The 27,948-nt window shown below is 41.1% G+C and overlaps 1 protein-coding gene and 1 pseudogene across 4 annotated transcripts; both read left to right on the top strand.

Annotated features, from left to right (window-relative positions):
• The first annotated feature begins 1,987 nt into the window (after positions 1-1,987).
• LOC6037334 (V-type proton ATPase 116 kDa subunit a1) lies at positions 1,988-27,948 on the top strand. 4 transcript variants are annotated; one of them, XM_038249831.1, is made up of 9 exons: positions 1,988-2,144; positions 11,261-11,409; positions 11,478-11,783; positions 20,664-20,758; positions 21,272-21,313; positions 22,223-22,349; positions 25,495-27,112; positions 27,191-27,362; positions 27,426-27,948. In XM_038249831.1, exons 2-9 carry the CDS (start codon positions 11,293-11,295, stop codon positions 27,526-27,528), a joined length of 2,580 nt encoding a protein of 859 aa, XP_038105759.1. In that variant the 5' UTR covers positions 1,988-2,144; positions 11,261-11,292; the 3' UTR covers positions 27,529-27,948. The 4 variants fall into 4 exon arrangements, with proteins under 4 accessions (XP_038105759.1, XP_001847258.1, XP_038105758.1 ...); XM_001847206.2 differs by lacking the exons at positions 20,664-20,758; positions 21,272-21,313 and adding an exon at positions 18,877-18,977; XM_038249830.1 differs by lacking the exons at positions 20,664-20,758; positions 21,272-21,313 and adding an exon at positions 18,823-18,977.
• Positions 7,422-9,881, top strand: LOC119769530 (annotated as a pseudogene).

The following is a 27,948-nucleotide window of genomic DNA, read 5'->3' as shown; positions in this document are numbered from 1 at the left end:
GGTGTCCAGCGCGTTTGGTGTCCAAAAACATTGGCCAATCTGTTTGCCTTGACCATCTGTAGTCGTCACCCTTTAAAGGGGTACATTCAACCCCCGGTGGTTGGTCACTTTTTCGTTTGACACTTTTTTAGTTTGTAGCCCGTTGGTTGGTCAAAGTCAAACTAAAAAGTGACGAACTGTCACTTTTTACACGGCGCTCACGCACACTATCAAAACAAACGTTTGGTAGTGTGTGTGAACTCCTTGTAAAAGGGGTGTCAAACTAAAAAGTGACCCCGTTCGTTTGACACAAAAAATCAAAGCAATCCACTTTAGCGACCCTCGGGTATTTTGTTGGCTTTGTTGCAAGTTTCTGTTCATTTCTAGGCGTCTGAAGTTTGTGGTGAGCACTGTATGGTAGTGGTAAAGCCACAGACAAACAGACGTGAAACTCTTTTCTATTCCATCGCCAACGAAAACGGTCAATTCAAATTCAAACAAGCAAAAAACCAAGCAAAAAACATGGATGCCATAGTACCGCAACAAGTACCGCAACGAGATACGATCAAGAATGATGTCGCCACCGTACACTTTGACGTTTCTTGAATTGATTGGTTGTGTGTGTGAGCGCGGGATATTTTTGTTTATGCCGCTTGATTGCTGTTGCAGCAGAACAAAAAGCACGAGGTTTTGTAAAAATCAATGGAAATATTGCATAAGAACATCGTTTTGTTCAAATTTGATTCAAATTTGCTGTGAATGATACAGGAGTTTTTGAAAAATAAAAGAACTTTTATTTTGGGATATTTTTGAATCCACGTTGCTCCAGCTTTACCTTATGAAATCTTGGACCGTTCCCTGACAGGATTGATCAGCGTGAACGTGGCCCATCTAATTTGCGGAAACTGTTCCTTTGAGCCTTGGCTCAGCATTGTTGTTGTTTTTTGCATGATCAACTGCGAAAGCAAAATATTCCTATAGACAAATCCAGCGAAAGCTCAACGCTGCTTTTTGATGGTGAGAGATTTGACAGCTCCCATACTAAGTGTCTCGATTTTCATACTTTTTGTTAATTTTCTTCTAAAATAAAATACTTAACATATGAAAACTATATATTTTTGGTACCCAAAATTCCTGCTGAATCGAATGGTGTACTTATCTCGAACAGTTTTTATTTTAATAATATTCAAGACACATTTTGTGCACCTAATCAATCAATACTTTTATCATAAATAATCATTTTATTGCTTAAAAATTTAGTTTTCCTGAGCTCCCATATTCAAATACATGGAAGCTGTCATTTCTAACACCATTGGCAACCCAGCGGCCATTTCAAACTGGATACGTCTATTGGGATTCCCGTTAATTTCGCCATTCCGTTTAAAATAATCACAAAAGTATTTTTTCCTAGCTCCTCCTGTACTTGTTCACTTTAGCCAAGGCCTTTTGACCTGCCTTTGTCCCCTGTACAAATGATGGTTCATGTCTGTTGCGGACTGCGGAGGTATATTACAGGTTATAGCGAAATTCGAATGGAGCACTTTCATTTGAGCAGTTTTTGCTTTTATTTACAATGTATTTCTAAATAGATCTATCGACGACCCGACGTCGTCGGATCTATCATTTCCGAGGTAATTTCTACCACTCGAATCGGACACTCCATTAACAAATTCGCTCTGTAACTAATTTGTCTATCGGTATAAATTTAGAATATTTTTGAATGCACTACCCAAGCATAAACGATCAACGGGGTCTCTATTATTAAAACATTAAGTAAAAAGGGACCATCTATATTCCACGTGAATAAATACTTTTTCTTATGTAGGTCCCTACTTTTTCTGAAATTTCCGACGGATGAGTTCTGCAAAAAAGCTCGCTGCAATAAAAGTTTGGCAACCCTTCATCTTCGGCACACCTTCTTCTCATATTTTTCGGATTTTCTTTTCGCATGCTCTTTCGTGCGAGAGAGACCTCCCCAAAAGTGACAGTTCTCTCTCACCGTCACGTCACATCTTTTGCCCCCATCCAGTCTTCGGTGACCAGCGCTCAACGTCGGACGTGTGCCTCGTCCATTTTGCGCATCGAGCAGTGATTTTTCTTTTCTTTCTCTGAGCTAGAGGAGGGGGCACTTTTGCCAGCATCATTGGAATTTTAATTTCATCGAGGTAAGTGATGATTAGGTACTAGTGGCTTGTTTTAATCGTAGTAATTATGCAGCGCGGCTCATCTCGTAGTTGATGCGCATAGGTTAATGTGCGATTAGGTAGCTTTTGACCTAGAAGTGAGTGAAATTTGATTCTTGGAAATTTGCCATATTGATTGAAAGGTGGTTTGACGGGAGACAAGGAAATCGATATTTTTTTTTCAAACGAGATTTGCTTCGTAATCGCGGTGCTTTCGATCGGCCAATCGATTGTGTTGTGTGGGGAAGCACTCATGTCTGCTGCGATTCCTCGTAAGTTTAGAGACAATATTTGAATGGGGCGTGTAATCGCTAGCATGCCATGAAGAGGGCATCAATAAAAAAGTTGGATGACTAATATTGGACCTAAGGAGGGGCGTAACACCGAACTGGTGTGATAAAGAAAGTGTCAATGATGTCGATTTCCTCGATCTGTGAGGGACAGTGTTGCTAGTTGTGTAAAGTTAGTTTGTTAGAAAAGTTTTAACGACAAACTTCTGTAATCACTAAAAATTAATACCACGAGGTGTGACGTACATTAGATATAATTGCGTAAACTGATTTATCTACAAATCAAAAGCCTTGATTTAACGTCTTGTCGCCTGATAAAAATTAAAACTTATCTTATCTATAGATTCCTATAGGGATGTATCAATAAGATTATGATAAAAGTAATTCTAAACCTGGAAGCATAACATCTGTTCTGTTTAAATTATTTTATATTAATTAGAAATTCAAATCGTGCTTGAGATAAATTCCGTTCTATTTTCCTCAAACTGGGTAAGTTTGCGCACGACAGTAACCGGTCTGCACGAGGGATTCCCTCCGGTCACGAATTGTCGGTGTCGCTAGTGGCCGCGTTATCTCACCAAATCGAGAGCAGTCTAAATCCTAGAAGAAAAAAAAAGAATACTTGATTTACACAAGCCTTTATCGCGGCCGGATCTGCTGCCGAATATGAATTAAAAATGGGTAAACACACTCCCTAATCTCCATAAGCTTTGCCCCCAGAAACACACCGCCACTGGAGCTGGATACAGATAAGACATTTGTATCGATTTAGGAGAGTTAATCCCGTAGGTCAGGTGGTAATTGTTTCATAATAGAGTCCCCCCCATCCACGTGTCAGGTGTCCAGTTGTACAATTAACTTAAAAATAGTAACTTGTTCATCGATAGATTCGCTGAAAGCATCGTCCCGTCCGGTACGAGCTGGAAACGAAAGACTCCGATAACGAAGTGAACTCACGCTTTATATAGCATCGCACTTCAATGAAATTCCAATCATAAAAAGACGCTCGAAGTAGGTATATCTCATTAGGAAGTCACCTCGCGTGTCACACTGGTGGAGAGCGCGCGCGCCAGTCATCCTAATTGTATGAATTGCATGAATATTGTTTGAACTTAGTGGAACGACGGTGTGTCACCAAGAGTCTTATCACTGCCGGGCGACAAGCAAAGTGCGTTCGGCAGTTATGGACGGTATTTAGGTATAATAATTGCTGGTCAAACATAGCTGTTGTGTTTTTTTATTTGTTTGCGTTGAAAAATCACTCGACAACAGGTCCTTGAGGGCCGTTAAATAGTGAGATGGTACTTTTGGCAAGTCTTGTCCAAAACAACATAAAATAAAATAAAAAATATATTGTTTTCTCTCAACTTGGACTTTCCTTGTGCAAGTGACAAAGTCCTTTAAAAGAGTAAATCTGCTCACTGGAAATACTGACCAGTAGGGATGGGTTTCGACTATGATGAAGTTTAAAATAAAAATCACTAAAGTGCTCTTAACCACTTTTTAGGATGTATTATCCGCGCACCACCAAACCGAAGTGCGCAACACTTCTGTTGCGCGAAAAAATCTGTTGCGCCGAACAAAAATGTAGTGGTTTGTCGTTAGCGTGTACATCAGCCTGTGGCGCAACAGCTTTGACAGGTTGCGTTCGTATTTTGTTTTTTGTCTGCTTTCACAATATAAAAATTTATAGAATGTTTATAATAAGAAAGTATTGATGTAACAAGCTTAATACTTTAAGGCCCAACTCAAAAAATTTCAAAAATGTTTCAGAGATTTAAAAAAGATATCAACAGTTACAAACATTCAGTATATTTATACATTCTGTTTGATATTTTACAATTGCTAAGTTTTGATTTTTTCAGATCTTTATTTTTTTAATTAGGCCGATGCAAATATTTAAAAAAGTTTTTGTCCCTTGGCCCTGGCCGAGGTCAAGGGGAAGGGGGGGGTGACAAAAACTTTTAAAAATATTTGTACCAGCCTTATTGAAATATAAATCTGAATTTAAACATTTTTTAAATTTTTTTAGCTTTTTAATTTAAAAAAAACTGAAAAATTTGGTTTATTGGACCTTTTAAAAACAAACTCCAGAAATAGTGTTTAAAGAGGATGTTAACGAGTCAGTCATATGACACGAATTGAGTGGGTGTAGCTCATTTTTTTCACGTCTCTCATTCTCCAGCAGCCGACCGGCACGAGTCAGGCGGCAGTGGTTGAACCGTTGAACAGAAACAGTAGGCTTACACATGCTAGCAGTGACCTGTACTGCCGCTCTAATCTAGTCCGTCCCATATGTATTTTGATCGATTTTGAGATAAACCTGGGAAACGTTATTTTTTATGTTGATTTATTATATACATAATTGAATAAAAAATAGTAGTTTGTTCTATAATTTCGAAAACAAAAATCACTTTGGTGCTGTCCCATATGCAAAATCAAGGCAGAACAGTCACAGCAATAAATTCACTTTGCAAGATCATTCAAAGTTAGAACAAAATGGTAAAATAATATAAATTAAATATATATTAACTAATTAAGAACAAATCGGAAAACATTTAGTGATTTTTGACTGTTTTTCAACAGTTTGTTTGAGTTTAGACACCTAAATGCTAATTATTTCCGTCACTTATGAATGAACTCAATCATTTTATAATTTTTTACAAATCGCTCGTTTATTTTTAACGGAAATGATGTTATGATGGGATAGTACAAAATATTGCAGTTAAAACAAAAATTAAGTTTGTTTGGTCGCCAAGCTCGTCCAGTAAATCAATTTGCTCTCTTCGATCAACGGAGAGATTGTGTTGATCAGCGTATCTTTCCTTTCGGAACTTATTCCGACCGGGTTTTGCTGTCGCCGGAATGCTTTCTCCAACGTGTAGGCTGGTGCAGTGATCGTCTTGCGCTGTTTTTTTTGAAAACAGCTCACAGCTGATTAGATCTTCAGCGCATGCGTCCACGTGGTCGCTGTACCTGAAGGTCAGGCTCCCTTTCGTCAACTGAACCAGCCGGATGTTGTCGATGTAGGGCCGAGGCTTCAGTTGGTTTAGGGTGTATTGTGAGATGTTGAAATCAAGTTCGATAAAGTCCTCGACCCCCATCGACAATACCTCCACGTTCCGCTTGGAGCGATGCACCACTTCTTCGAAGTCAGGGTACGTTACTGGCGGCGACGATTTCATCTGCTTTTCCACTGCAGCATGAAACGAGTCCGCCGCCATAAAGGTGTGCCCTGACTCGAAATACTTGATGTTCAGCGTCTTCGTGTCGGTTTCAGCGGAATTCAGAAACAAAATCAGGAACCCAAAAAGATTCCAGTTCTTATTTTGCGCTGAACAGTTGTCCATCCACAGCGTGATTTCGCGAACGGTCTTGTGGTGCTTCAAGAATCTGATGAACGTGCTCAATATATTTTCAGAAGCACGGCCAGCTGTCGCCTCGGTCCAAAGACAAGGCAGCACTGGCTGCGTTTCGGCGTAGCTTCCCACTGGGGCAAACGTCTCGTTGTACGCGACCAATCTCTGGCTGAACACAACTGTCTTCAACCCCTCGAGACGCGGTAGCTGGATCACCTTAAATTGCAAAATTATTAGGTAATAAACGTATTTTCTATCATTATCTGTTACTAACTTTCTGCAGGTCCACAGAATAGACCACGACCCCCTTCTTCAACATTTCCCCATCCTTCCTGTACTCGTCCCGGGAGGTTCGGGATTGCTTCAGATGTTCCAGCTGCACCTGACAAATCGAGCAATTCGGCTGATCCACCGGCGGGTTTCCGTGACCAGTTTGCCGATCATGTTGTTCGAATCCAACGCAGGCCTCGCACTGCTCGTGCCCAAGTTTGACCAGCGAAATGTTCAAGTCTTTGAACACGCTGCAGTACAGAGCGTAGCTTACCGCATCGCTACTGGCCACGAAGTCGTTGTACATCGCCCTCTCGCTTAAATCCGATGGAAGATACAATCGCTTTGGTGCATGTTTGCGACGGTAGTGGGAGATGGTCGGGTTGTAGCTTAAAATGTGTGCCCGGACTGCGTCACGCTTTGGCGTGGTCCGTTTGTGTTTACCACGTCGTGATGGCACCGGCAACCCATCTTCTCCTTCCGTGAAGCACCGATAAACCATGTTGCTACAAAAATAAGTCTAGTTAAAACTAAGGATGTCCAGCTGATCGAAAACCTTTACCCGCAATCTTCGCCATAACCGATCGCGTTCAGGAACTTCTTGCGGCAAACTTCAACTTGTGTTCCGTTAGATGTTGGAAGGTGGAACAAGAACGAAGTGTTCTTACGCAGATCATTCTCAAACCAATTTGTGGAACGACGTGAGATCTCGCGACGCGTCACCTGCTGCCGAATCCAGTTCTTTTGTCCTTCCAAATCAAGGATCCAGAACGCGTGGTTGACAGCTTTGACTTCGTCGTGGGAAACATGATCATTGCAGTTCCGGTGGCATCGGCACATGGTCAATTTAGCACGATGAGTGTTGCGCCGACCCTTGCTTGGCCACAGATCGGTCTTGGTCTTGATTCTTGGTCTTGATTCTTGGTCAGCTTGCGCTTCTTCAAAACCGGCTCGTTCGTGAAACTTCCATCGGAATCGTTGCAATCCGTCGATGTGGCTGAGGAAGACAATGGGAACGTCGACACAACTTGTGCTTCCGCCGGAAATCCTTCGAACTCCTCTTCCGAGCTGGACCCGCTTCCGTAATCTTTGAGCAGCTGTAGGGCCATTTTGTATCACACCCGGAACTGTCAATGAAAAACGCGACGTGATAATCGAAGTTTGGATTCTCGACAGATTGTAGAAATTCGCCTTCTTTGATCACTAAGACTGATCTGCCTGTATTTGGGATTCAATAAAGTCAAGTCTGTCTCGCATTCAAAAAATTAAAAAATAATGAATTTATTGAAAATATTTTTCTATTTTTAATAAAAATTATTAAAGTTTGTGCCGCAAAGAAGATGATGTGGGTATAAGTTTGTTTTTGAATGAATGTTAAATAGTGAAAAAATGGTGGACAATGTTTTTGACTTTTTCTGGCTTTATCTCAGCACTCACTTTTTACATATAGGACCAAGGGCATTTCAGTGAGCAAAAGAGTTCCTCAATTTTGCCCAGAGTAACGAGAGTTTCTCAATGTTCCTCCGAGTTACTCCGGTTGCTTTTCACCAATCCCACCTACATAGATCAACCTTGTGTTTGAAAATGTCAAGTGCTGTTGCTAAGGTTTGTTTGTTTTGAAAAACAAAATCTTGCAGGCCGAAATGCCAACGGCAAGTGACCGGATTTACGGAGACCAAGCCAGCAGGCGGACGCGTTTGTTCGGGAGCACGGCTGCGGAAGCGTTTTCGGGTCTGCTTCCGATAGCGGAAGTAACTCGTCGTCGGCGGGGGTCTATGTTCAATTCGTGTTTTGCCGATGGATTCCGTACGGGTTCTGGTTGACAATTACGAAGAGATCAACGCGGCTTGATCGAGGGGTTGAAGCGGGAGCTGGATGAGCTTCGGGGACAGGGAGAAGGGGAAGAAGCTGAACAGCGGCGTGAAGCCGGTGACGAAGCTGGAAAATTACGGCACTTATAACTTTCATCAGGACGAGAATGGTTTCGTGTACGTTTACACGGATGGTTCCTGCGAGGGGAATGGGACGGCGGCGGCCCGTGCCGGGATGGGGGTTTACTTTGACGAGGGACACGCGCTGAACGCGGTCAGTGAACGAGCGACCATCAATTGCGGATAGTTTCAGGCGGCTGCGCTGGTGATTCGATTGGCCATGCAGCAGGGCATCAAAGACTGACCGTGAACACAGATTCCATGTTTTTGATCGATTCCATCACCAAATGACTGCCCGGCTGGAAGCGGAACGCGTTGAAGCTGTCGACGGGAAAGCCAGTCAAGAACCAGGTCGCCTTTGAGAAGTTGGACCGGGAGTTGGCTGACAAGAGCATCGAGATCAAATGAAACCACGTCGACGCTCATTGTGGCATTTTGGGGAACGAACGGGCGGACGCGCTCGCCCGGGAAAGTTCGGCAATATTCCGCAGACATAAAGCGAATCGTTGAACCGTTTGTTGATAAGTGGCTTTTTATTCTAGTTTACAATACATTATTTTTCAAGTTTATAATTAGTATGTAACTGGCCAGAATCCTAATTTTTTTAGAAATACAACTCAATCTCTCCGGATTCCAGATCCGACGAGAAAGAAGATTCCACCTTAAAAATCTGCACCGAGTTGGCGAAAGCCACCGGTTTGTCCACCTTTTCGATGGACTCGTCAGGTCGGTCGAAAGTTGCTTCTTCACAATCGCTGTTCCTCCGCCAAAATTCTCTTCCGATTACGAAATCGCCTCCAGTCCCATATCCGCCTCGTCCTCAGCATCTCGAACGACTCGATGTGGTGCCGATCGCCGAGCGGTTTCTGCTCCTGCAGCGGATGCGGCGGATAGTTAATCCATCTTACTCAGACATTCGTCTTCCTGGAAGAGCGCGTACGCAAAGACTCGATGCCACCGTCTAGCAGGAGTGCGCCAATCAGAGCTTCAAAGCAGTTGGCCAAAGCGTGGCGAAGTTCCAGCTCGTGGCACAGGTCCGACTTATGCGCGTACAGCATAAATTCCTCCAGGTGCGAGTACGGCGAGTTGTTCATTCAGGACGATCGCTGCGCGGTACGTTGCAAGGCCACCTGGGAGAAGATCGCGGGGTTAAGAAAGCTAAATAAGCACTTCGATCAACCTACCTTTCTCCAGATCCGCGAAGAAATCGCGCCGCTCGTTGTGCGTAATGTTGCTGTCCGTTTCGTACTCCTTGCCGAACCGGGACCAGGATGCCGCAGTTGGTCAGGCTGTTCCGGACGTGGTTCGGATTTGTGCCGAAATTTTCCTTCTAACTACCCAGGGCGATAATTTTCACATTGGCGAAAAACAATAAACAAACAACATTGTCATGGTTGCATAAACCAAGGTATCGACAATCGGGTGGGAATTGAAAAACTCGGGAGGAAGCTGAGAAACTCAGAGTTACTCCGAGTTACTCCCAGAGTTTCTCACTGAATTGCCCTTGTATAGGACGGACTAGATTAGAGCGGCAGTGTATCGGAAAATGGAATGCATTTTCGGATTCTTTGGACAATTTTCCACTAGGAGAAGGTAAAATAAGTTTGAAAATAATAAATATTTTGTGTTTTTAAAACATAGAAATCTTCAGATTTATAGTCATTTTTAGTTGAACAGATTTCTTATAAAATGAGAAAACTTTTTATTTGTGCATCGAATTCATTTCAAAATGCAATATTAATCGATCGTTTCATAAACAAAACTATTTTTTACGAATTTCATGCAAAATTCTGACTAACAATTTTACCTAAAATGCATTATCGCGGGCGTTAATAATAAGAGTTCACGCGCGGTGATACGACCGCAGGATAATGGCCGCATGACAACCGCAGAACAAATTTTTGGCTGTTGTCAAAGGTTGCCTTGAGTTTTCAGCTGACTTTTTGGAAAATATTCAAAACAAACCAAGTTGACAGCCAAATCAACGCAGAATTTCAGTTCCACTTGCTGATTTTTATTTACACTGCGATAGTTAGGCGGCAATAATCTGCTGTCACTCACAGCGATGGAGAAACGTGATTTTATCTCGCAATAAGCAATATATTTTTTTGTTTGTTAAAAAGTTTAAAACATAGTTTACTTAATATAAACATTGATTTTTTCCCTGAAAACTATAAAAGCGACCTTAGTCATGATACATTTGACGTAAAATATAGTTTTAACACCTTAAATTTCATTTAAACAAGAAAAACTATGACTATCACAAAAAAAAACAAACTGGCACTTTTTCGTGTTTGACAGTTTCCCAAAGTCAAAAACTTGTTTGCGGCAAACTCACAAACAATGCAAAATGTATGCAAGCTGACGTTTGTACAAACAAATCCAGGCAAACAGACAAACTGGCAAACTGTCAAAAAGTGCGAGTTTGTTAGTTTGTTTGCTTGTTTGCCGTAGTATAATAGCTCCTTGAGTCAAACATTTGTCCGTACCCAAATTTCCTCCGTACGGAAAATTTTGTTTATGTAAAAGTACATTAAAATCGGTTAGGGGGGTAGGCGTGACTGAATGGTTTCTTGGCCACTGGAACCGGTGGGACGCTTTCTTTCCCGGCCGGGTTACCTTTGTTATTGTTGTTGTTGTTCTCCACCAGCGGGCTGAACTTGTTGTTGTTTAGGAGCTATTTCTCGTTGCCATTTCCGACGTCGGCTCCGTCGTCACTTGTCTTCTTCCGCTTCCGCGTTCCGACAACGGGAAGAAACTTGTCGTCGGAGGAATTTTCCACCTCCATCCACAAGCACTTTGCGCTCAGCAACAACAGAGGAAAAACGTGTCCTCCACGTCACGTTCATATGATATGAAACATTCTTTGCCTTCCGAGCTACGACGCTATGAGAAGGACTTTCAATCGCGTTTTTTTAACTTCTTACGGCCGGCGTGCCATCCGAGCACCGATGCTATGGGATGGGCTCAAAAAACAAAAAAAAAACACTATTATTTAATGAAAATATTCAAATTCTACTAAAAAAATCTTTAACGGAAATACAATATCAGAAATGTGTTTAAAAAACAAACAATCATTTCTGAAGCATCGGTCCCAGCCAGCGTAAGAGACATTGACATTGTCCCACACTGCTGCTGCCTGCATTACCAAGATAACGACCCAGCGATAAGACGCCTGGTTTCTATTTGACCAATGCGCTCCTCCGATTACAATTTATCTGCTCTGCTCTATCTCCTTTCCCTTCCAGACTGCACCCGCTAGCATCCAACCGCCGCCACCATGGGTTCGCTGTTCCGCAGCGAGGAGATGACCCTGTGTCAGCTCTTCCTCCAGAGTGAGGCCGCGTACGCGTGCGTGTCCGAGCTGGGCGAGCTCGGGCTGGTCCAGTTCCGGGATGTGAGTGATACTTTTGGCGACCTGATATTTTGGGTTTTTGGAATTAATTTGGGCCTTTTTGTTTTCAGCTCAACCCCGACGTGAACGCGTTCCAGCGCAAGTTCGTAAACGAGGTGCGTCGCTGCGATGAAATGGAACGCAAGCTGCGCTACCTGGAGAAGGAGATCAAGAAGGACGGGATTCCGATGCTGGACACCGGGGAGAGTCCTGAGGCGCCGCAGCCCCGCGAGATGATCGATCTGGAGGCGACGTTCGAGAAGTTGGAGAACGAGCTGCGCGAGGTCAACCAGAACGCGGAGGCGTTGAAGCGCAACTTCCTCGAGTTGACCGAGCTGAAGCACATTCTGCGTAAGACCCAGGTCTTCTTTGACGAGGTAAGACCGCGTTGATCCGGGGTTTGAACCCGCTTTGTGTCTGTACATAATTGACCCTGCTCCCCCTTCGTGTGGAATACCCTGTCGTTAGCGTTTCTCCAGATTTCCCCTCTTTCCCCAATTCTCTATCACCCACAAGATCATTCCGTTTGAGGTTTTTAATTCGTTTCTGTTGAGTTTAGTCCTCCCCCTTCAACATCACAGTTTTTCTTTATAATTTCTTATCTCACAAATCGAAAGGTACAACCATTATTTAAATAACATGAAATCGCGAAAAACGTTGATGTGGATAACGCATCCAAATTCGACATTTCTTTTTCCCAGGACATGTTAGATTGCATGCTGTTTTTTTAACTTTTATGTTCGCAAACGGACAGCTGTTTTCTGCCTTGGCACGAAACCTTGTACAAAAAAAAGAAATTTAATTGAAAATAAGGCTAGAAGACAGTTTCCAACAAAACACTCTTAATACTAACACTCTTGTTAACACCACTAACAATAATCACGCTGTGCCCTGCTTCATACACTGTTAATAATAACCATTACAATTTATACTTACTGTTAATCGATAATATTCCAACCAACAAACAAAAATAACTCCAACTAACCTGCTGCTGCCTGCTGATTGTAACGAAGAAACAAAAAATCATGTTTGCATGTGGCCAAAGTGTTTAGAAAGCAACACAAAACCGAGCACCGACCACTAACTCTAGCCGTAACTCTAACTAAACAATAGTAAGCCAAGCTCCGGGAATCGGTGCGAATTGCGACTGTACAAAAAAACAAGGTAACGAACAAAGTTGTGATAAGTTGGTGGCGCGTGGCATCATCTCGCCCCATCCATCATTCATTGACACCTCGCTGTTGTACTTAAATCATAGCGTTTTATGTTGCCGTTCGGCGTTGTTTGCCTTTTCGATTCACATTAACTTTTCTGTTGTGTTTGGCGGCCGGCATAAGAACGCCGCTTTCGTTGTTTATTTTGTACATTTGTAAGCTTTTGCTATTTTTGTTATTATTTAAAATATAATTTACATTTATCGTATTGGAAAGCAGTGGTTTCAGTAACAAAATCGTTAAATGACGATTCACTGTGTATAACTGTATTGTAAAGTAAAAATAATACATGATATGTAAGGTAGATATGTTGAAAATCTTTGAAATTATCAAAATTCAGCCATGGTTTCCTACTATTCCCTATGTCCAAATAAATTTTCCCTGTGTCACTGTCACCTGATATTTCTGGCCCTCAGGGAGCTGATGATTAGGCACATATACAAAGGATAAAGAAAAACTGGGATTCTAGTAGACCCTTTCACTTGCAATTTTAGTAGTTTATTTTTTTTTTCTTACCAAGAAGTTCCCTAGTTGCAATCCACAGGGGAAAGAAACTCCAAAACTCTGTTATGTACTGCAAAAGTATCTATTGTGTCTTGATTATTCACCAATAAAACCGAGTTAAATTGAATGGAAAAATGGAAACTATCGAGATGAAGTGCAACATGGAGTTAAACTTTCCGTCATATTTACATATCTCTTTTTAATTTCTCGATTGTGAAATGTTATGTTCTTCTCATCACGATTAAGAATATTTCTATGTTTTTAATAAATACCATTCCATCACTTAAGAGTTCGTTTTGCGATGCCTTTCTGCCGGGTCGCTGGATTTTTCGCGTTCGTTGTCGGTGTGCAACAACAACAAAACCTTAGGATACCATTTCAGCTCGTCGTTCGCTTCGTTAATCAGTACGTCACTAAACATCAATCATTTAAAACTCGTAAAACCATCTCAATTTAAAAGTCAGAATGTTACATTCTCAGGGTGACCACTCAAGTCGGGAAAGTCGGGAAAAAGTCGGGAATTCGCCAAAAATCGGGAAAAGGTCGGGAATTGGGTACTAAAGCCCTATGTAAATTTTTATGTACAACGGTCAAAAACACGATTAAAAACCATTTCTGATCACTTTTTTTCATTTTAATGCAAACCAAATTTTTGACAAGACAACATTTTTTCGATGGATCAACTATGGTCACCTTGGAACGAGCTGTCAAGTAGGAGCTTTTCTGTCAAGAAGGACCGCGAGGTTAAATTTTCAAAATTGAATTAAAAATCCATTTTAAACTCTTTGTAGTCGTACAAAGGGTCATTGTACTCAGAAAAATAAGCTTTATCGCTGTAAACAATAATATCAGTAATCTAAGCTTCATTTTAGGACCCAATTAATGATTTTTTGTCAAAAAGTCGGGAAAAGTCGGGAATTCTAAGCATACTTGTTTGAAAATTATTTTTTAACTCTTGAATAATTTTGTTATATTTTGTACAATTTTCAAATTATATTCACTCATTTCTACTCTAGTAACTTACTTTAAATTTAAGGTTCTTTTCACTGTTTCACTATGCCGGGAACCGTGGTGTAGGGGTAAGCGTGATTGCCTCTCACCCAGTCGGCCAGGGTTCGATCCCAGACGGTCCCGGTGGCATTTATCGAGACTAGATTTGTTTGATCACGCCTTCCGTCGGACGGGAAGTAAATGTTGGCCCCGGACTAACCTAAAGGTTAGGTCGTTAACTCAGTCCAGGTGTAGGAGTCGTCTCTCTGGGTCCTGTCTCGGTGGAGTCGCTGGTAGGCTGTAAGACTAACAATCCAAAGGTCGTCAGTTCGAATCCCGGGGTGGATGGAAACTCAGGTGTAAAAAAAGAGGTTTGCAATTGCCTCAACAATCAAGCCTTCGGACACCTAGTTTCGAGTAGGAATCTCGCAATCGAGAATGCCAAGGAAATGCTGTAGAGCGAATAATTTGATTTTTTTTTAATTTTTTTTTTTTCACTATTTCAATATATTTGAATATGGAAATAGTAACAAGCAACAAGTTACAAAAAGAGGATTTTTTCAGCACGAGTCGTAAATTTATCCAACGAGGTTCACCGAGTTGGATAAATACGAAGAGTGCTGAAAAAAACAAGTTTTGCAACGAGTTCCATAAAACATTTTTTGCGATTCCGAAAAACACCCATTGAGTGAAATTTTAAGTCAAATTTTCATGTATTTTGTCAATAAATCGTTTAAATCAAAAAAATGTTGAAAAGTGTTACTTTTAAAAACAAGTGCTGAAAAGTTCAACTTTTCAGCACCCATTTCAGTGCTGAAAAGTAGAATTTTTCAGCATTTATTTTGAAAAGTGTTGCTATTCGATTCTGTCATTTTTGGTACAGAAAAGTAGGCTATTTCGTGGTTCAAGAATGACAGGAAAAGTAAGTAGTTTTACGACGGAGTTGCAAAAAGCTGTTTAAGACATTCAAAATCTTTATGAATATTGGAGTCTTTTTTTATGAATGATCGCTATTAATTTTTGTTCATAAAACAAGAGGTAAAGTTAATGAAAAACTAATATAATAATAGAGCCTAATGGCCAGCTTAGAATGATGATTTTATTTCATTTTGTCACATAATTGAATATTTAATCGTGAGTTTGGCAATGGTTTTTTTTGGGTAAATATTTGTAATTGTTTAACTAAATTCATTAAGTAATTTAAAATATGTTTTTTTTTCCAAATGTTGCCCTTGATCTTTTTTTTGTGAGTATGGGTAAATTACCTTAACATTTTTCAAAATCCTTTTAATGAATAATAACAGCAATTATGTTTTTATCATTTTTTGATTTAAAATGATTATGAAGTTAAACAAAAATATCAAAAACTATACCTTTGCCAGTTTAAAAAATTCCATGGAAGTTATAAGTATTATTGAACTTTTGATTATTTTTTCTAATTATTTGTGTTTCTACTCTGAATCATAATAATGAAATTACATTTTTGAAGTTATCTTTATTTGTTGTTTAGTTTCCGTATTTTTAAAAAAATACCTGCATTTGTTTTTTTTTTTTAATTTCATTGAGATTTTTTTTAGGTGGTTAATATTGACTTATCTTATAAAAAGTTTTTTGTTTGAAATAATTCTTTAAATAAGAAATGCCTATTTTTTGAGCATTATGGAAAAGTCGGGAAAAAGTCGGGAATTTGAAAATGAAATTTGAGTGGTCACCCTGGAATCATTCTTCATTTTTTAATTACCAATGATTTGGGTTCTATCTTTCCACAGCCGGCTGTCTAAGATTAAACCATTTCATTTAAAATTTTACAACCGTTAAACGGGAAATGTCTCATCCGCAGCATCCGATTGCTTGCCTTGAGAATAATACATAATACCGTTCAACAAACACTTTGATTTTAGGTCGCATCATCATCTTCTATGCTTAATCCTAACCAAACACCCTATCATAATTTACCATGCTAATTCTTCAAGCCGAATGAGTACAGAAATTAACAGTGCGAGGAAAAAGCTACCGCACATCTGGCGCGCCGGGGAATCGAACCCCGCTCTTTTGCATTCCGTGCGAGCGCGTACACCACTTCGCCAACGCGCCGTGCTTTTTCCTCGCACTGTTAATTTCTGTACTCATTCGGCTTGAAGAATTAGCATGATAAATTAAGAAATCGCGTTGCTCTTTGCTTACGGTTAAAAAAACCAAAAACCAAAAAAAAACAAAAAAAACCAAAAAAAAAACGCGCTCGTGGGGTGTAAACACAGGGCAAACCAGCCACCCTAGTAGCAACCTGCGCTAACTAACATTCCCGTCCCCTAAAATTGAGATCTACAAACTGACATGGTGGCCTATGACTGTTATCAGTTGCGAATGATCTAGTTTTGGCAATCATGGTGATTTATCGTTTCGGCGCATTCTTACATGCTGTTGATAAGGGAAACACCACTTGATAGTCGAAGCCTATGATCAGTAGTGCTGTTCAGCAATGGAGGGGCAACCATGGGTGGTCTCTCATGCTAAAACTGTGTTTTGAAAAGTGGTCTAAACTTCGAAAGTTTCAAAAACCAGACACAGAAATCGATGCTCCAGACAATTTTACAAAAATATTGACATATTGACCATTGCACAGCATCTTCGGGACAAATGATCAGGGTCAATTGGGGCATCTTTTGGTATGGTGGACATTAGGGTGGTCCAAATTTTAGGGTGGTTCAGAATTTGAATTTTTTTATTTTTTTTTATTCCTGAAATATTTCAGCCAAAACTTGTTGCTTCTTTTACAACCACTAGAGCATTTTGTACATTTTTGAGCCTTTTTAGACAATTGTAGAGCTTGTGAAGATTTTTATTCTTGAAAAATGAATTTTGGTCAATTCTATCAAAAGTTATGGGCAAAAAACGATTTGAAAATGCTCATTTTCAAATTGAGATTAAATAAGTTAAACAAAAAAGACTTCCGAGATATTTTCAGCAAATGTACTCTAGAATGTGTACTTTCAGATGCTTCTAAGAGCGAGGTCAAACTCCACCACCTTTTCGAGTTTTTCACATTTCAATATGGCGTCTTTTTCGTAGTATTTTGGCTATAACGTTCGTTTTAAAGGTCCGATTTTTGCTCTCTTGGAAGATAAATGTGTGTTTTGATAAGTTCTACAAATGTCTAGAAGACACCAATTCGCTACGACACCAGCCTGGGTTGATAAAATCAAAAAACTCATTTTTTCATAAACACTTCAACCTAAATTACAAAAATGGCTCTAGAAACTTCCCGTTTGAAGATAGAGATTTCTGCTCTTAAGCAAAGTTGCTCAGAATGGTGTTTTCTACAACTTTTCTGAAGACACCAAAGCGCTATCTCGTCATCCCGCCAAAATAAAAATTCTGAACCACCCTAAAATTTGGACCACCCTAATGTCCACCATAGAGTTATCTACGTGCGCATGTATTGCGTGTACGTACACGAAAAAAGTGAGGTTAAATTTTGTACCGAACAGCACATCAAATGGTGTGCTAGTGTGCGTGAGAGCGGGCTTAGATAACTCTATACCAAAAGATGTCCCAATTGACCCTGATCATTTGTCTCGAAGACACCAAAGCTCTAAATCTCAACGTGTGGCCGCTATCAATTTTGTCACGCTAGATTTCGGTTTCGGACCACTGTGCATTGTCCAAATTCAAATCTTCAAACAGCGGTTTGAAAAAAATAAAAATGCTTTTTTTGCAATGTTTTGGTAGTTTTATATATTAAAACGCTTTTTATTGTTTGACCTTGTATAAACCTTGTATACAAAATAGAGCACGCAATGTAAACAATAAACACGTTTTGTTTGGTTTACCATTTTGTCCATTGTCTCAAGTTCTAATTAAAAATGTTTACGGTAGTCTGGCATGTACGTGTGTCAAACGCGATCGGACTAAAATCCCTTCGGCCAGTTGTCGCACTTTCAGCAATTTTCACGACAAGATTCAAACTTCTTTCGTATGATTTTTTCGTTCTTCAAACTCTAAAGCCTAATTTTGAAATATTTAGAAAAAGAGAAAAATGTGCATCTATTGGGGAAACATGGTAAAGATGCTTGATTTTTCGATAAAATCATAATCTTGAAAAAAAAGGAAAAATAAAATAAATAAAGGATATTCTTTTAATAGAACTACTAAAAATGCATTACATATACAACGATATAAATTGGTTTGTTTATCTTGATTTTTGTTGGTTTGATTTTCCCCGGAACAAATACTCCGCATTATTTGATGGATATTTTCTTTTTTTATTTAATTAGTTTATATTGTGCTTTGACTCTGTTAAACTTTGCATGCTTTCCATTTTTCGCTTTTGCTTTTTTATAACTCTTCGCTATGATAACCCACACACAGAAAATACACGCGTCAAACAAAACTAACGTTCGTATACCATTACACGATGTCTCTCAACTTTTAACAACATGGGAACGCAGTCTTCCGGTAGAATCGTCTTCTTGAACTTTGCCTATTTCGAGTCTTCTTTCTTCAGAACCATAAAATAAAACAAGTAACTAATCAAATCGTTCGTTTACGGTTGGCTACCGATTTTCGAACGGCTTTTCTTTTAATTTTTCTTTTCGCTTTATTCGGTTGTGTCGTTGCAAAAAACAAAAATCTTGTCAAATTAAAAATAAACAAACACTACTGGTAAACACACGCAAACAAAAAAAAAAACGAAACAATCAAGCAACAGGCAGTGCCCGCAAGCAATGTCGTACCTAATAAGTCAAGAAACCGCTTTCATCAGATGGCGGATTCGCACAGGGAAGAGGAACAGGTTAATCTACTCGGTGACGAGGGCATTCGAGCCGGTGGTGCCGGGGCACAGGGACAGAACCTTAAACTTGGGTAAATATGAACACTTTAATTTTACACTCTTACCCCTTTCTCTGTCTGTTACGTTTTTTTTCTCTCTATTTGTCTTTACACCCTTAACCATTCACCAAATAAACAATGCAAAAATTGTTGGCAACTTTGTTGGTTACTGAAAACAAGCATCTAAAATGGAGCAGGTTCTGATTTATGTAACTCTAATAATGAAATTGTTTCGTTTACACTCTTTATCATTTCGTTTCCTTTGTTGTGTACCCACCCGTGATGCCACAGACAACCAGACGTCAAACAGCTGACTCGCAAAAGTTTCATCTCTGTGTGTTGTCTGTGCGCTCTTCCCCCAACCCCGTTTCTGTCAATTTTGCAAATATTTTTTTAATCAAGTGCTTTTAAACCGACACCGTCAAAATGTCGTTTTTCCCCCGTTTTTCGTTTTCCCCGCGAAAGTCGATTTATATTTCAATGCTGTTTTTCCTACCTATCCTACCGAAGAAACGCTACGAGCGCTTTCCGGACTTCAACCCGAACTACAGCCGTCAGCTAAGGCAAGCCTCACCATCGCCGCTAAGCTAAACCATACGAAACCGGTTTGAGTTTGAGTTCTCGTCGTGGCGCTAACTCGAGTTTGAGTGTTTTTTTTTTTTCGTGTTTTTATGTATCCCAAAGCAGAAACAGCTGGCTGGTTTTTGTTATTCTTTAAAAATGCACTTACACTCAAGAAAAGCTTGCCTGAGATATTTGTGTTTGCACCATTTTTTTTCTCTTTTTATTGTTGTAAATAAATGTATTTATTTTTAAATGTCATGATTGTTCATTTTCATACTCGTTAAAAATCACTCAAAAATTTCAAAACTCAATCCCTGAGAGAATCTCGATTGCGATTGTTCTCTGCATCACTCTCTCACCAATACATTCACATACTTGCCTAGCTCGACCGTGCTGTTGCTTCCATGCGATGTTGCATACAATATCGCATGAGGAGCGGGACGGTATCAAAAGGGGCTATCCGTCATTTTTCAATAATTTTGTGATTTTTTAAAAACGTTGTTTATTCATTTTATCATGTATATTTTTTCATCAGTTTATGACACTTTTTAATGTTATGTTTTACAGTTGCACCCTAATATTATTAATGTTTGCATGTAGCACTCGTTGTCGGCACATTTTTTTTTAAATTGGTTTGATAAATAAGTTTGCAAACCACTTTTCCTAACCCGTCATGGATTGTGGACACAACTAACAGAGTTAATCAAACTAACATACACCATCAAGTAAACGGTTTGGCTCAAAATTTAACCAATCGATTTATACACATTTTTAAATAATGGTATGTATTTTGCGCCGCGCATACTCTTCAACTATTTAATTTTATTTATTTATCCATTTCCGTTACCGCTCATAAAGTATCTCTTCTCTAGTTCATCTGTCAATCTAAAAGAGCCTCATTCCTGTACCACACACATACCTTAAAACTTGGCCGTAGATTCTTGTTCCCCTTGTTGCCGCTGCCGGAGATTCGTTCCTCTCTACGTTGCCGTCCCAAAAAAACAAAAATCTCTCCTAAATGTGCCTGATTTCTTAAACGTTTTTTGACTCTATGTCCTAATTTTTCTGTTCTATACAAACAAACAAAAAAAAAACAATACATAATCCATCGACCAAAACACCCAAACACACAATACAAACAACTCGCGCGAGCAGCAAGAAGGTGGCATGCACACCACCGAATCGATGACTCGAGCGTTGATCACCGACGAATCACGCACCGGCAAAGCGATGGGCCCTGTACAATTGGGGTAGGTTTTGTTAGTTCTGTACCCTTTTTTTTGATTTGATTCCTCATTTTTCAAATCTTCTGCGTTTTTTTTTTCTCTCTCTATTTTCACCTTTCTGTATTCTCTTGGCGTTTGATTGCTGATTAATTGCCCAAAAGAACTAGTAGTAATGAAATTAACTGTGAAGCTGAAATGTTTCAACTTGTATGCAAGTTTCTGCATTGCATAATGCAATATTTCTTCAGTTCGTTTCATTGCTACGAATCACCTTAAGCAATAAATTAACAGAGATCATCGCCTTTTCTATCTTTTCTATCTTAAACTTTATCAGTGAAATTATTCGCCTCGCAATTAACGGAATTGCTTTTGCTGATAATTGTTTTCTATCTATCATTCTCTCTCTAACACATCTTCTTTATTTCTGCTCTCACACCACATAACGTCTCTATTTCGTTTTATTATTCCGCTATAAAAAAAACCCTTATAAGAGGAAAAAAACCTATCCATTAACAAACCACTAATTTTCAACTGCAGTTTTCTGGAAAAGTCACAAGAACCAGAAGAGTACCTCCCATGGTCAGTAGCGAAACCCCGATACTAAACAAGTACTAATTTCACCATTCCCATGCTTGTTTTGCGAGCAACAAAAAAAAATTAAAAATTCACACATTTTCGAACCGTTCCACACATTTCGTTGTCTGTTGTTCTGTTCTGTTTCTCTTTCGAAACTGCGTCTTTAATTACAAAAAGTTTACATTGTTCACCTTTAATACCATTTTTGTACCACGTGCTTCATAGATTGTCTAGTTCTTTTAGTTTGTAGTGTGATTTTTTTGCTATTAGTTAGTCTCTCAAAGCCAGAGTGCCGCTTTCCATTCACATTAAAAAAAAAGTCACATTTTTTTTGTGTTTTCGTTGCTCTCGACAAAACAACTTCCACTACTCTGCTTGGTTTGACCCGTTCTGTGATGCGAGTTTGGAGTGATTTGGAGCAAACTTTTATGTTTCAATTTTTGTTGTTTCTCAGTGTTACGTTTTTCTTAACTCTCTCTTTCTCGTAATAATGGATTACAGTCAAGGAAGCTTGGTAAAAAGTGCATTTTTGGGAAAATTATTTCCGGCTAGCCGGGAGAAAATTACCTCAAAACAGATGTATCGGCGATAAAAGAAATCTTCTTAATTTGTATACTTTTTGATTTTGATCATTATTATATTTACATAAATCATCTAACAGTTCCATTTAGCAATGCGCAAACAAACAAACAAAATGAGACGAATGAACAAATTTCAGGATTGTTAACCTCACAAGCTTGCTTACAATATACTTATAGAGTTGGCCTGAAAATTGTTCGCTGCTAATACTGCAACTCCAATAGAATTTTTATCAGAGTCTTTTCCACAATTAAAACGCTAAAAGCTGAAACATTTCCGTGAAACTAATCGCGTTCTGTTTTCACATGTGCCCTCAAAAAAAAAATAATGCAGCTTTGTGGCCGGAGTCATCCTTCGGGAGCGCCTGCCGGCGTTCGAGCGGATGCTGTGGCGTGCGTGCCGCGGAAACGTGTTCCTCCGCCAGGCCGTGATCGATTCCGCACTGGAGGATCCGTCGAATGTGAGTATTGTTTTGAGGAACCTTCACCTTCAAAGTTGTTTCATGTAAGAAAACATTCAAACAGCTGTTTTTTGTCTTTGTCTATCGATTTCTTATGTCCAGATGAGCCATATTGCATCATTAGTGTTAAAGTGTTATGAAAAAGTTCGAAAGTTAGCATTTTTAAAAGGGATTTTCTGAACAAGTTGGTATCTTCGGCAAAGTTGTAGGCACAGAAAACAGATGAACTGAACAGAAAGCAGCGAAAAGCTTGTGTAAAAACTCAATCACATAAAAAATCATGATGTAGCAGAACGTTGGACCATCCATTCACTGCACAAAACATTCCATACGACCTATGTCTGACTGTCCTTCATCAGCTGTGTAGGTAAACAAAACGAAATCGGAGTTAACATGTGTAAAGATACTTTTTTGAGATATCGCTTAGAAAAATATTGTTCAAACGAATTTTCTGCTTTGTTGTTGTTGATGTTAATGCACTTTTGCATTATTTTTTGTTAGTTGAAATTGTACTGAAGAGAATTTAATTTTTAAACGAGTAAACATTAATTTTCTTTCCAAATTATTGAGCCATTCAACATTGTTAAGCCAAGCATTCTCAGTTGCGATTGTGGCGACGCCAAGCGTTTCTTTCACACCCTGATTTCTTTGATGCAACATTGTATGCAACGCATTTTTTGCTGTTTTCATGATTTGATAAGTTTTAGTTTTTTAGATTAGATTCTTAAATCAGCTCCCTCCGTGTTCGCACGAGAGCATGCAGCTAGTGCTCAGTGCTCCATCGTTTTTTCGGATTTTTTCGCCGTAGTTGATTGTGAATACCCGCGAGTTTGCTCCTGCAGCATGCCAAAGGCCGGCCGTGGCCGTGGCAGTTCGAGTGCGGCCTCGAAAAACCCGCGAAGTTCGTCTACCGGCCGTGTGCAAAAAGGTAAACAAACCAACGCCGTGTCGGCCGCCATCGCGCAGGGGAGCGTGAGCGCAGAAGGAATCGACAAAAAGTTACTACACCCCGGATATGTTCCAAGATCACCAGTGCGAACCCGTTCGGGTACCTCCGGTGCCACGACCAGTGGCACATCAACATCCGCCAACATTCCCATCAGGAACGAGTTCCAGATGCTGAGCGACGACGAAGAAAACAGCAACACCGACGGTAGCACCACTACCGACGACGACGACGACGATGGTCGTGTACGGAAAAAAGTGCCGACGCCAAAAAAGAATAATTCTCCAACGGAACGAAGACCACCTCCAATTTTTGTTTTGGACACGTTGGCGGACGATGTTGACGAGTTGCTGGAAGGCCTCGGATATTGTCTGAAAATCGGTAAGTCGGCAGTGCAAGTGATCACACTGAATAAAAGAGCTTCGACCTGGTGTTTGAAGAATTGAAGCGTAGCAACTTCAACTTCTACACATTCAACCCCGAGAAGCCCCTGTTAAGGTCGTCTTGCAGGGTTATCAAGACCGTCCGATCTCCGACCTGAAGGGTCACCTCTCGGACGCCGGAATAAAACCGCGGGAGATTAAAGTGCTCTCGCGCAAGACAACGGTAACAGGTACACACACACTGTACCTGTTGTACTTCGACCGCGGCACCGTCAAGATCCAAGACCTGCGGCGGACTAAGACGTTGGACGGTTTTTGGGTAAACTGGCGGTTTTACACCAAGAACCCGACGGACGTAGCGCAATGCCACCGTTGCCAGAAATTTGGCCACGGCTCGCGGAACTGCAACCTCCGGCCCCGCTGCGTGAAGTGCGGTGAGTCACACCTCTCGGAGGCGTGCGCACTGCCACGAAAGGCGGACTTGGGGGACAAGGCAGAACAAACCAAGCCGCGTGTAAAGTGCGCGAACTGTGACGGCAACCATACCGGCAATTACCGCGGATGCATCGCGCGCAAGGCTTACCTCGAGGAGCAGGAAAAGAGAAAGAAGAAAGCAGCAGCGTCCCACACTCCTCAGCGAAGTACGAGCGCAGCCGTTCCTGCAGCTGGACAGCGTACGGTTCCAGCGGAAAACTCAGCGTTCCCTCCTGGTTGGGGGCGTTCGTTCGCCAGCGTGGTCGCTGCCGGTAGCGGCAGTACGGCCCAGCAAGAAGTCACCGGGGAAGATCTCTTCACCCTGCCGGAGTTCTTTGCTCTCGCGGGGGAGATGATGACGCGGTTTCGGAGCTGCCGGAACAAGGCAGAACAATTCCTGGCCCTTGGGGAACTGATGATCAAACACATCTAAAAAGGATAAATATTCTGTGATCTAGATATAAGCTTTCTCTTCCTCTATCCCCTTTCCTTTGCAATTTCTGTAAGTTTTTTTTAATAGTTTTTTTTTACTCTTGCTAGTGCCTTAGTTAAAGAAATAATTGTTCCTAAATGGATTATGATGCAACACACAGCTGTAAGGAACTCCAAAACTCTGTTATGCACTTCAAAATAACTCATTGTATCTTGATTATTCACCAATAAAACCGAAATGAAAAAATGAAATGATTCTTAACTAAATTTAGTAAAGTTTTAGTTCCCCTAAAACATATCTAAAATATAATTCAAAAAAAAGATTTTGGGAAATTTAATATGTAAAAAAAGATGATGGCGTACCATCCCCGAGAAAGATATGTTTTTCAAGTTGTGAGAATAATCTGTTTTGGCTGCTGAGATTGGCTTTCAAAACAATTCTTTGTACTCATTTCTTTTAAGTTCTTACCATGATGTACACATTTGCCGAGGATACCAAATCAATCGGAAAACCCGGGCCCTTTTCAAGACACTGGTTTTTGAACGTTTTCATAGTTTTGTATGGCTGTATTCTGTATTCAAATTAGCTTATAATCAATAGATAATCATTAAAAAAAACTTAAAAATGAGAAATTTCATCATCGTTAAAAAAAAATACATGGGACAACTACGTGTAAGACGACATTTCCGAATCCAGAAATGATCGCAAAGATAGAATTATCACTAGCACAAATGAAACGAACTTGTATAATCAACTTGCGTACAAGTTACTATGTATCAGACACACAGCACGCGTGCAACATTTCATATGCAAGTTGCATGCCAATACCAGTTCGTATCATTTGGACTAGTGACCTTAAGGTTAAGATAAAGAAAAACGCTCTAAATGGTTTTTAAAACGATTCCACAGGGCGACAAGGTGTACAAGTCGGTGTTCATCATCTTCTTCCAAGGTGACCAGCTGAAGACGCGCGTCAAGAAGATCTGCGAGGGTTTCCGCGCGACGCTGTACCCGTGCCCGGAGGCGCCAACCGACCGTCGCGAGATGGCCATGGGCGTGATGACCCGCATCGAGGATCTGAACACGGTTCTCGGACAGACGCAGGACCATCGTCACCGGGTGTTGGTCGCCGCCGCCAAGAACCTGAAGAACTGGTTCGTGAAGGTGCGCAAGATCAAGGCGATCTACCACACGCTGAACTTGTTCAACTTGGACGTGACGCAAAAGTGTCTGATTGCCGAGTGCTGGGTGCCGCTGCTGGACATTGAGACGATCCAGATTGCGCTGCGCCGGGGAACCGAGCGTTCCGGGTCGTCGGTGCCGCCCATTTTGAACCGCATGGAAACGTTTGAGGATCCACCGACTTACAATCGGACCAACAAGTTTACCAACGCGTTCCAAGCGCTGATCAACGCGTACGGTGTGGCGAGCTATCGCGAGATGAATCCGGCACCGTACACGATCATCACGTTCCCGTTCTTGTTCGCGGTCATGTTTGGCGATTTGGGACACGGGGCGATCATGGCGCTGTTTGGACTGTGGATGGTGCTGAAGGAAAAGCCGCTGGCGGCCAAGAAGACCGACAACGAAATCTGGAACATCTTCTTCGGCGGACGTTACATCATATTCTTGATGGGTGTTTTCTCGATGTACACTGGCTTTGTGTACAATGACATATTCTCCAAGTCGCTGAACGTGTTCGGATCAACGTGGAGCATCAACTACAACACTTCGACCGTGATGACCAACAAGGCACTGCAGTTGGACCCGGCCTCGGACTACGACGGAACGCCCTACCCGATTGGGTTGGATCCCGTTTGGCAGGTTTCGGACAACAAGATCATCTTCCTGAACGCGTACAAGATGAAGATTTCGATCATCTTCGGTGTGGTTCACATGTTGTTCGGTGTCTTTGTTGGACTGTTCAACCATCGTTACTTCAAAAACAAGCTGGCCATCTACTGCGAATTCATCCCCCAAGTCATCTTCCTCGTGTTCCTGTTCTCCTACATGACAATTCTGATGTTCATCAAGTGGGTCAAGTACTCGGCCACCAACGAGGAAACCCGCTTCCAACCCGCGTGCGCCCCGTCCATTCTGATTACCTTCATTAACATGGTCCTCTTCAAATCGGTTGAGCAAACCGGAGAGTGCAGTCCGTTCATGTTTGCCGGCCAGCAGGGCTTGCAGAAGTTCCTGGTCATTATTGCGCTGATCTGCGTACCATGGATGTTGCTGGCCAAGCCGATCATGATCATGCGCAGCCGCAAGGAAGCCGCCCATCAACCGATCGCCCCGTACAGCAACGAGAACGGCGATGCCGAGGGCGCCCTGAACCCGAACAACGCCGCTGGTGCACCGGCCGGAGGCGCCCAACAAGGTGGCGGCGCTGGCCACGGGCATGACAACGAGGAAATGTCCGAGATCTTCATCCACCAGGGCATCCACACCATCGAGTACGTGCTGGGATCGGTTTCGCACACTGCCTCGTACCTGCGTCTGTGGGCTCTGTCGCTGGCTCATGCCCGTAAGTAGTCCCAAAAAAAAATCCCTTCAAAAAAGTGTTCACTTCTCTAGCGATCAATTTTCCCCTCGCCTTCAACAGAACTCGCCGAAGTGCTGTGGAACATGGTGCTGAAGAACGGTCTCTCGCAGGGTGGCTGGATCGGCGGCATCGCTCTGTGGGCCATCTTCGGCTTCTGGGCCGTCCTGACCGTGGGCATTCTGGTCCTAATGGAGGGTCTGTCCGCCTTCCTGCACACCCTTCGTCTGCACTGGTAAGTTCACGTGTGCGGACAAAGTCATGAAGAAAAGCTAACGATGGCGTCATTATTTTACAGGGTCGAGTTCCAGAGCAAGTTCTACTCCGGTCTCGGGTACGCGTTCCAACCGTTCTCGTTCGAGCTCATGCTGGAGACCAGCTCTTCGTCAACGGAGGAATAAGTCGGTGACAAAACATTAAAAATTGAATGATTATATGGAAACGCATGCAACACTAAATGATAAAAAATAATTTGCAAACCTTTCAACTCGAAATATAAATACTTACATGAATATTAATGTTAAAATGAACAAGACATAGAAACGCAGTTTGTCAGGAATGAAGAAAAGTAAATTATTTGTGTAAAGTTGTAGCAACATCAGCTACTATAATGTATGTCGTAAACATTGTTCTATCTCTCTTGAAGTCTATAAAACAAAAGATAATCGTAACCAAATATCTACATTACAGGTTGATAAACATAGCTTGAGCAGTTTGTATTCAATTGAAAAAAACGTGTTACAAAAATTATGAATGTTCAAATAACATAAACAGGCAAAATAAATAGATGTAGGCTTTAGCACTTGGTAGCAGCAGCACAA

The sequence above is a fragment of the Culex quinquefasciatus genome, chromosome 1 (genome assembly GCF_015732765.1).
Source record: "Culex quinquefasciatus strain JHB chromosome 1, VPISU_Cqui_1.0_pri_paternal, whole genome shotgun sequence".
NCBI classification, from domain to species: domain Eukaryota; kingdom Metazoa; phylum Arthropoda; class Insecta; order Diptera; family Culicidae; genus Culex; species Culex quinquefasciatus.
The sequence above is the reverse complement of the archived record's forward strand: the minus strand, read 5'-3'. Positions and strand labels throughout refer to the sequence as shown.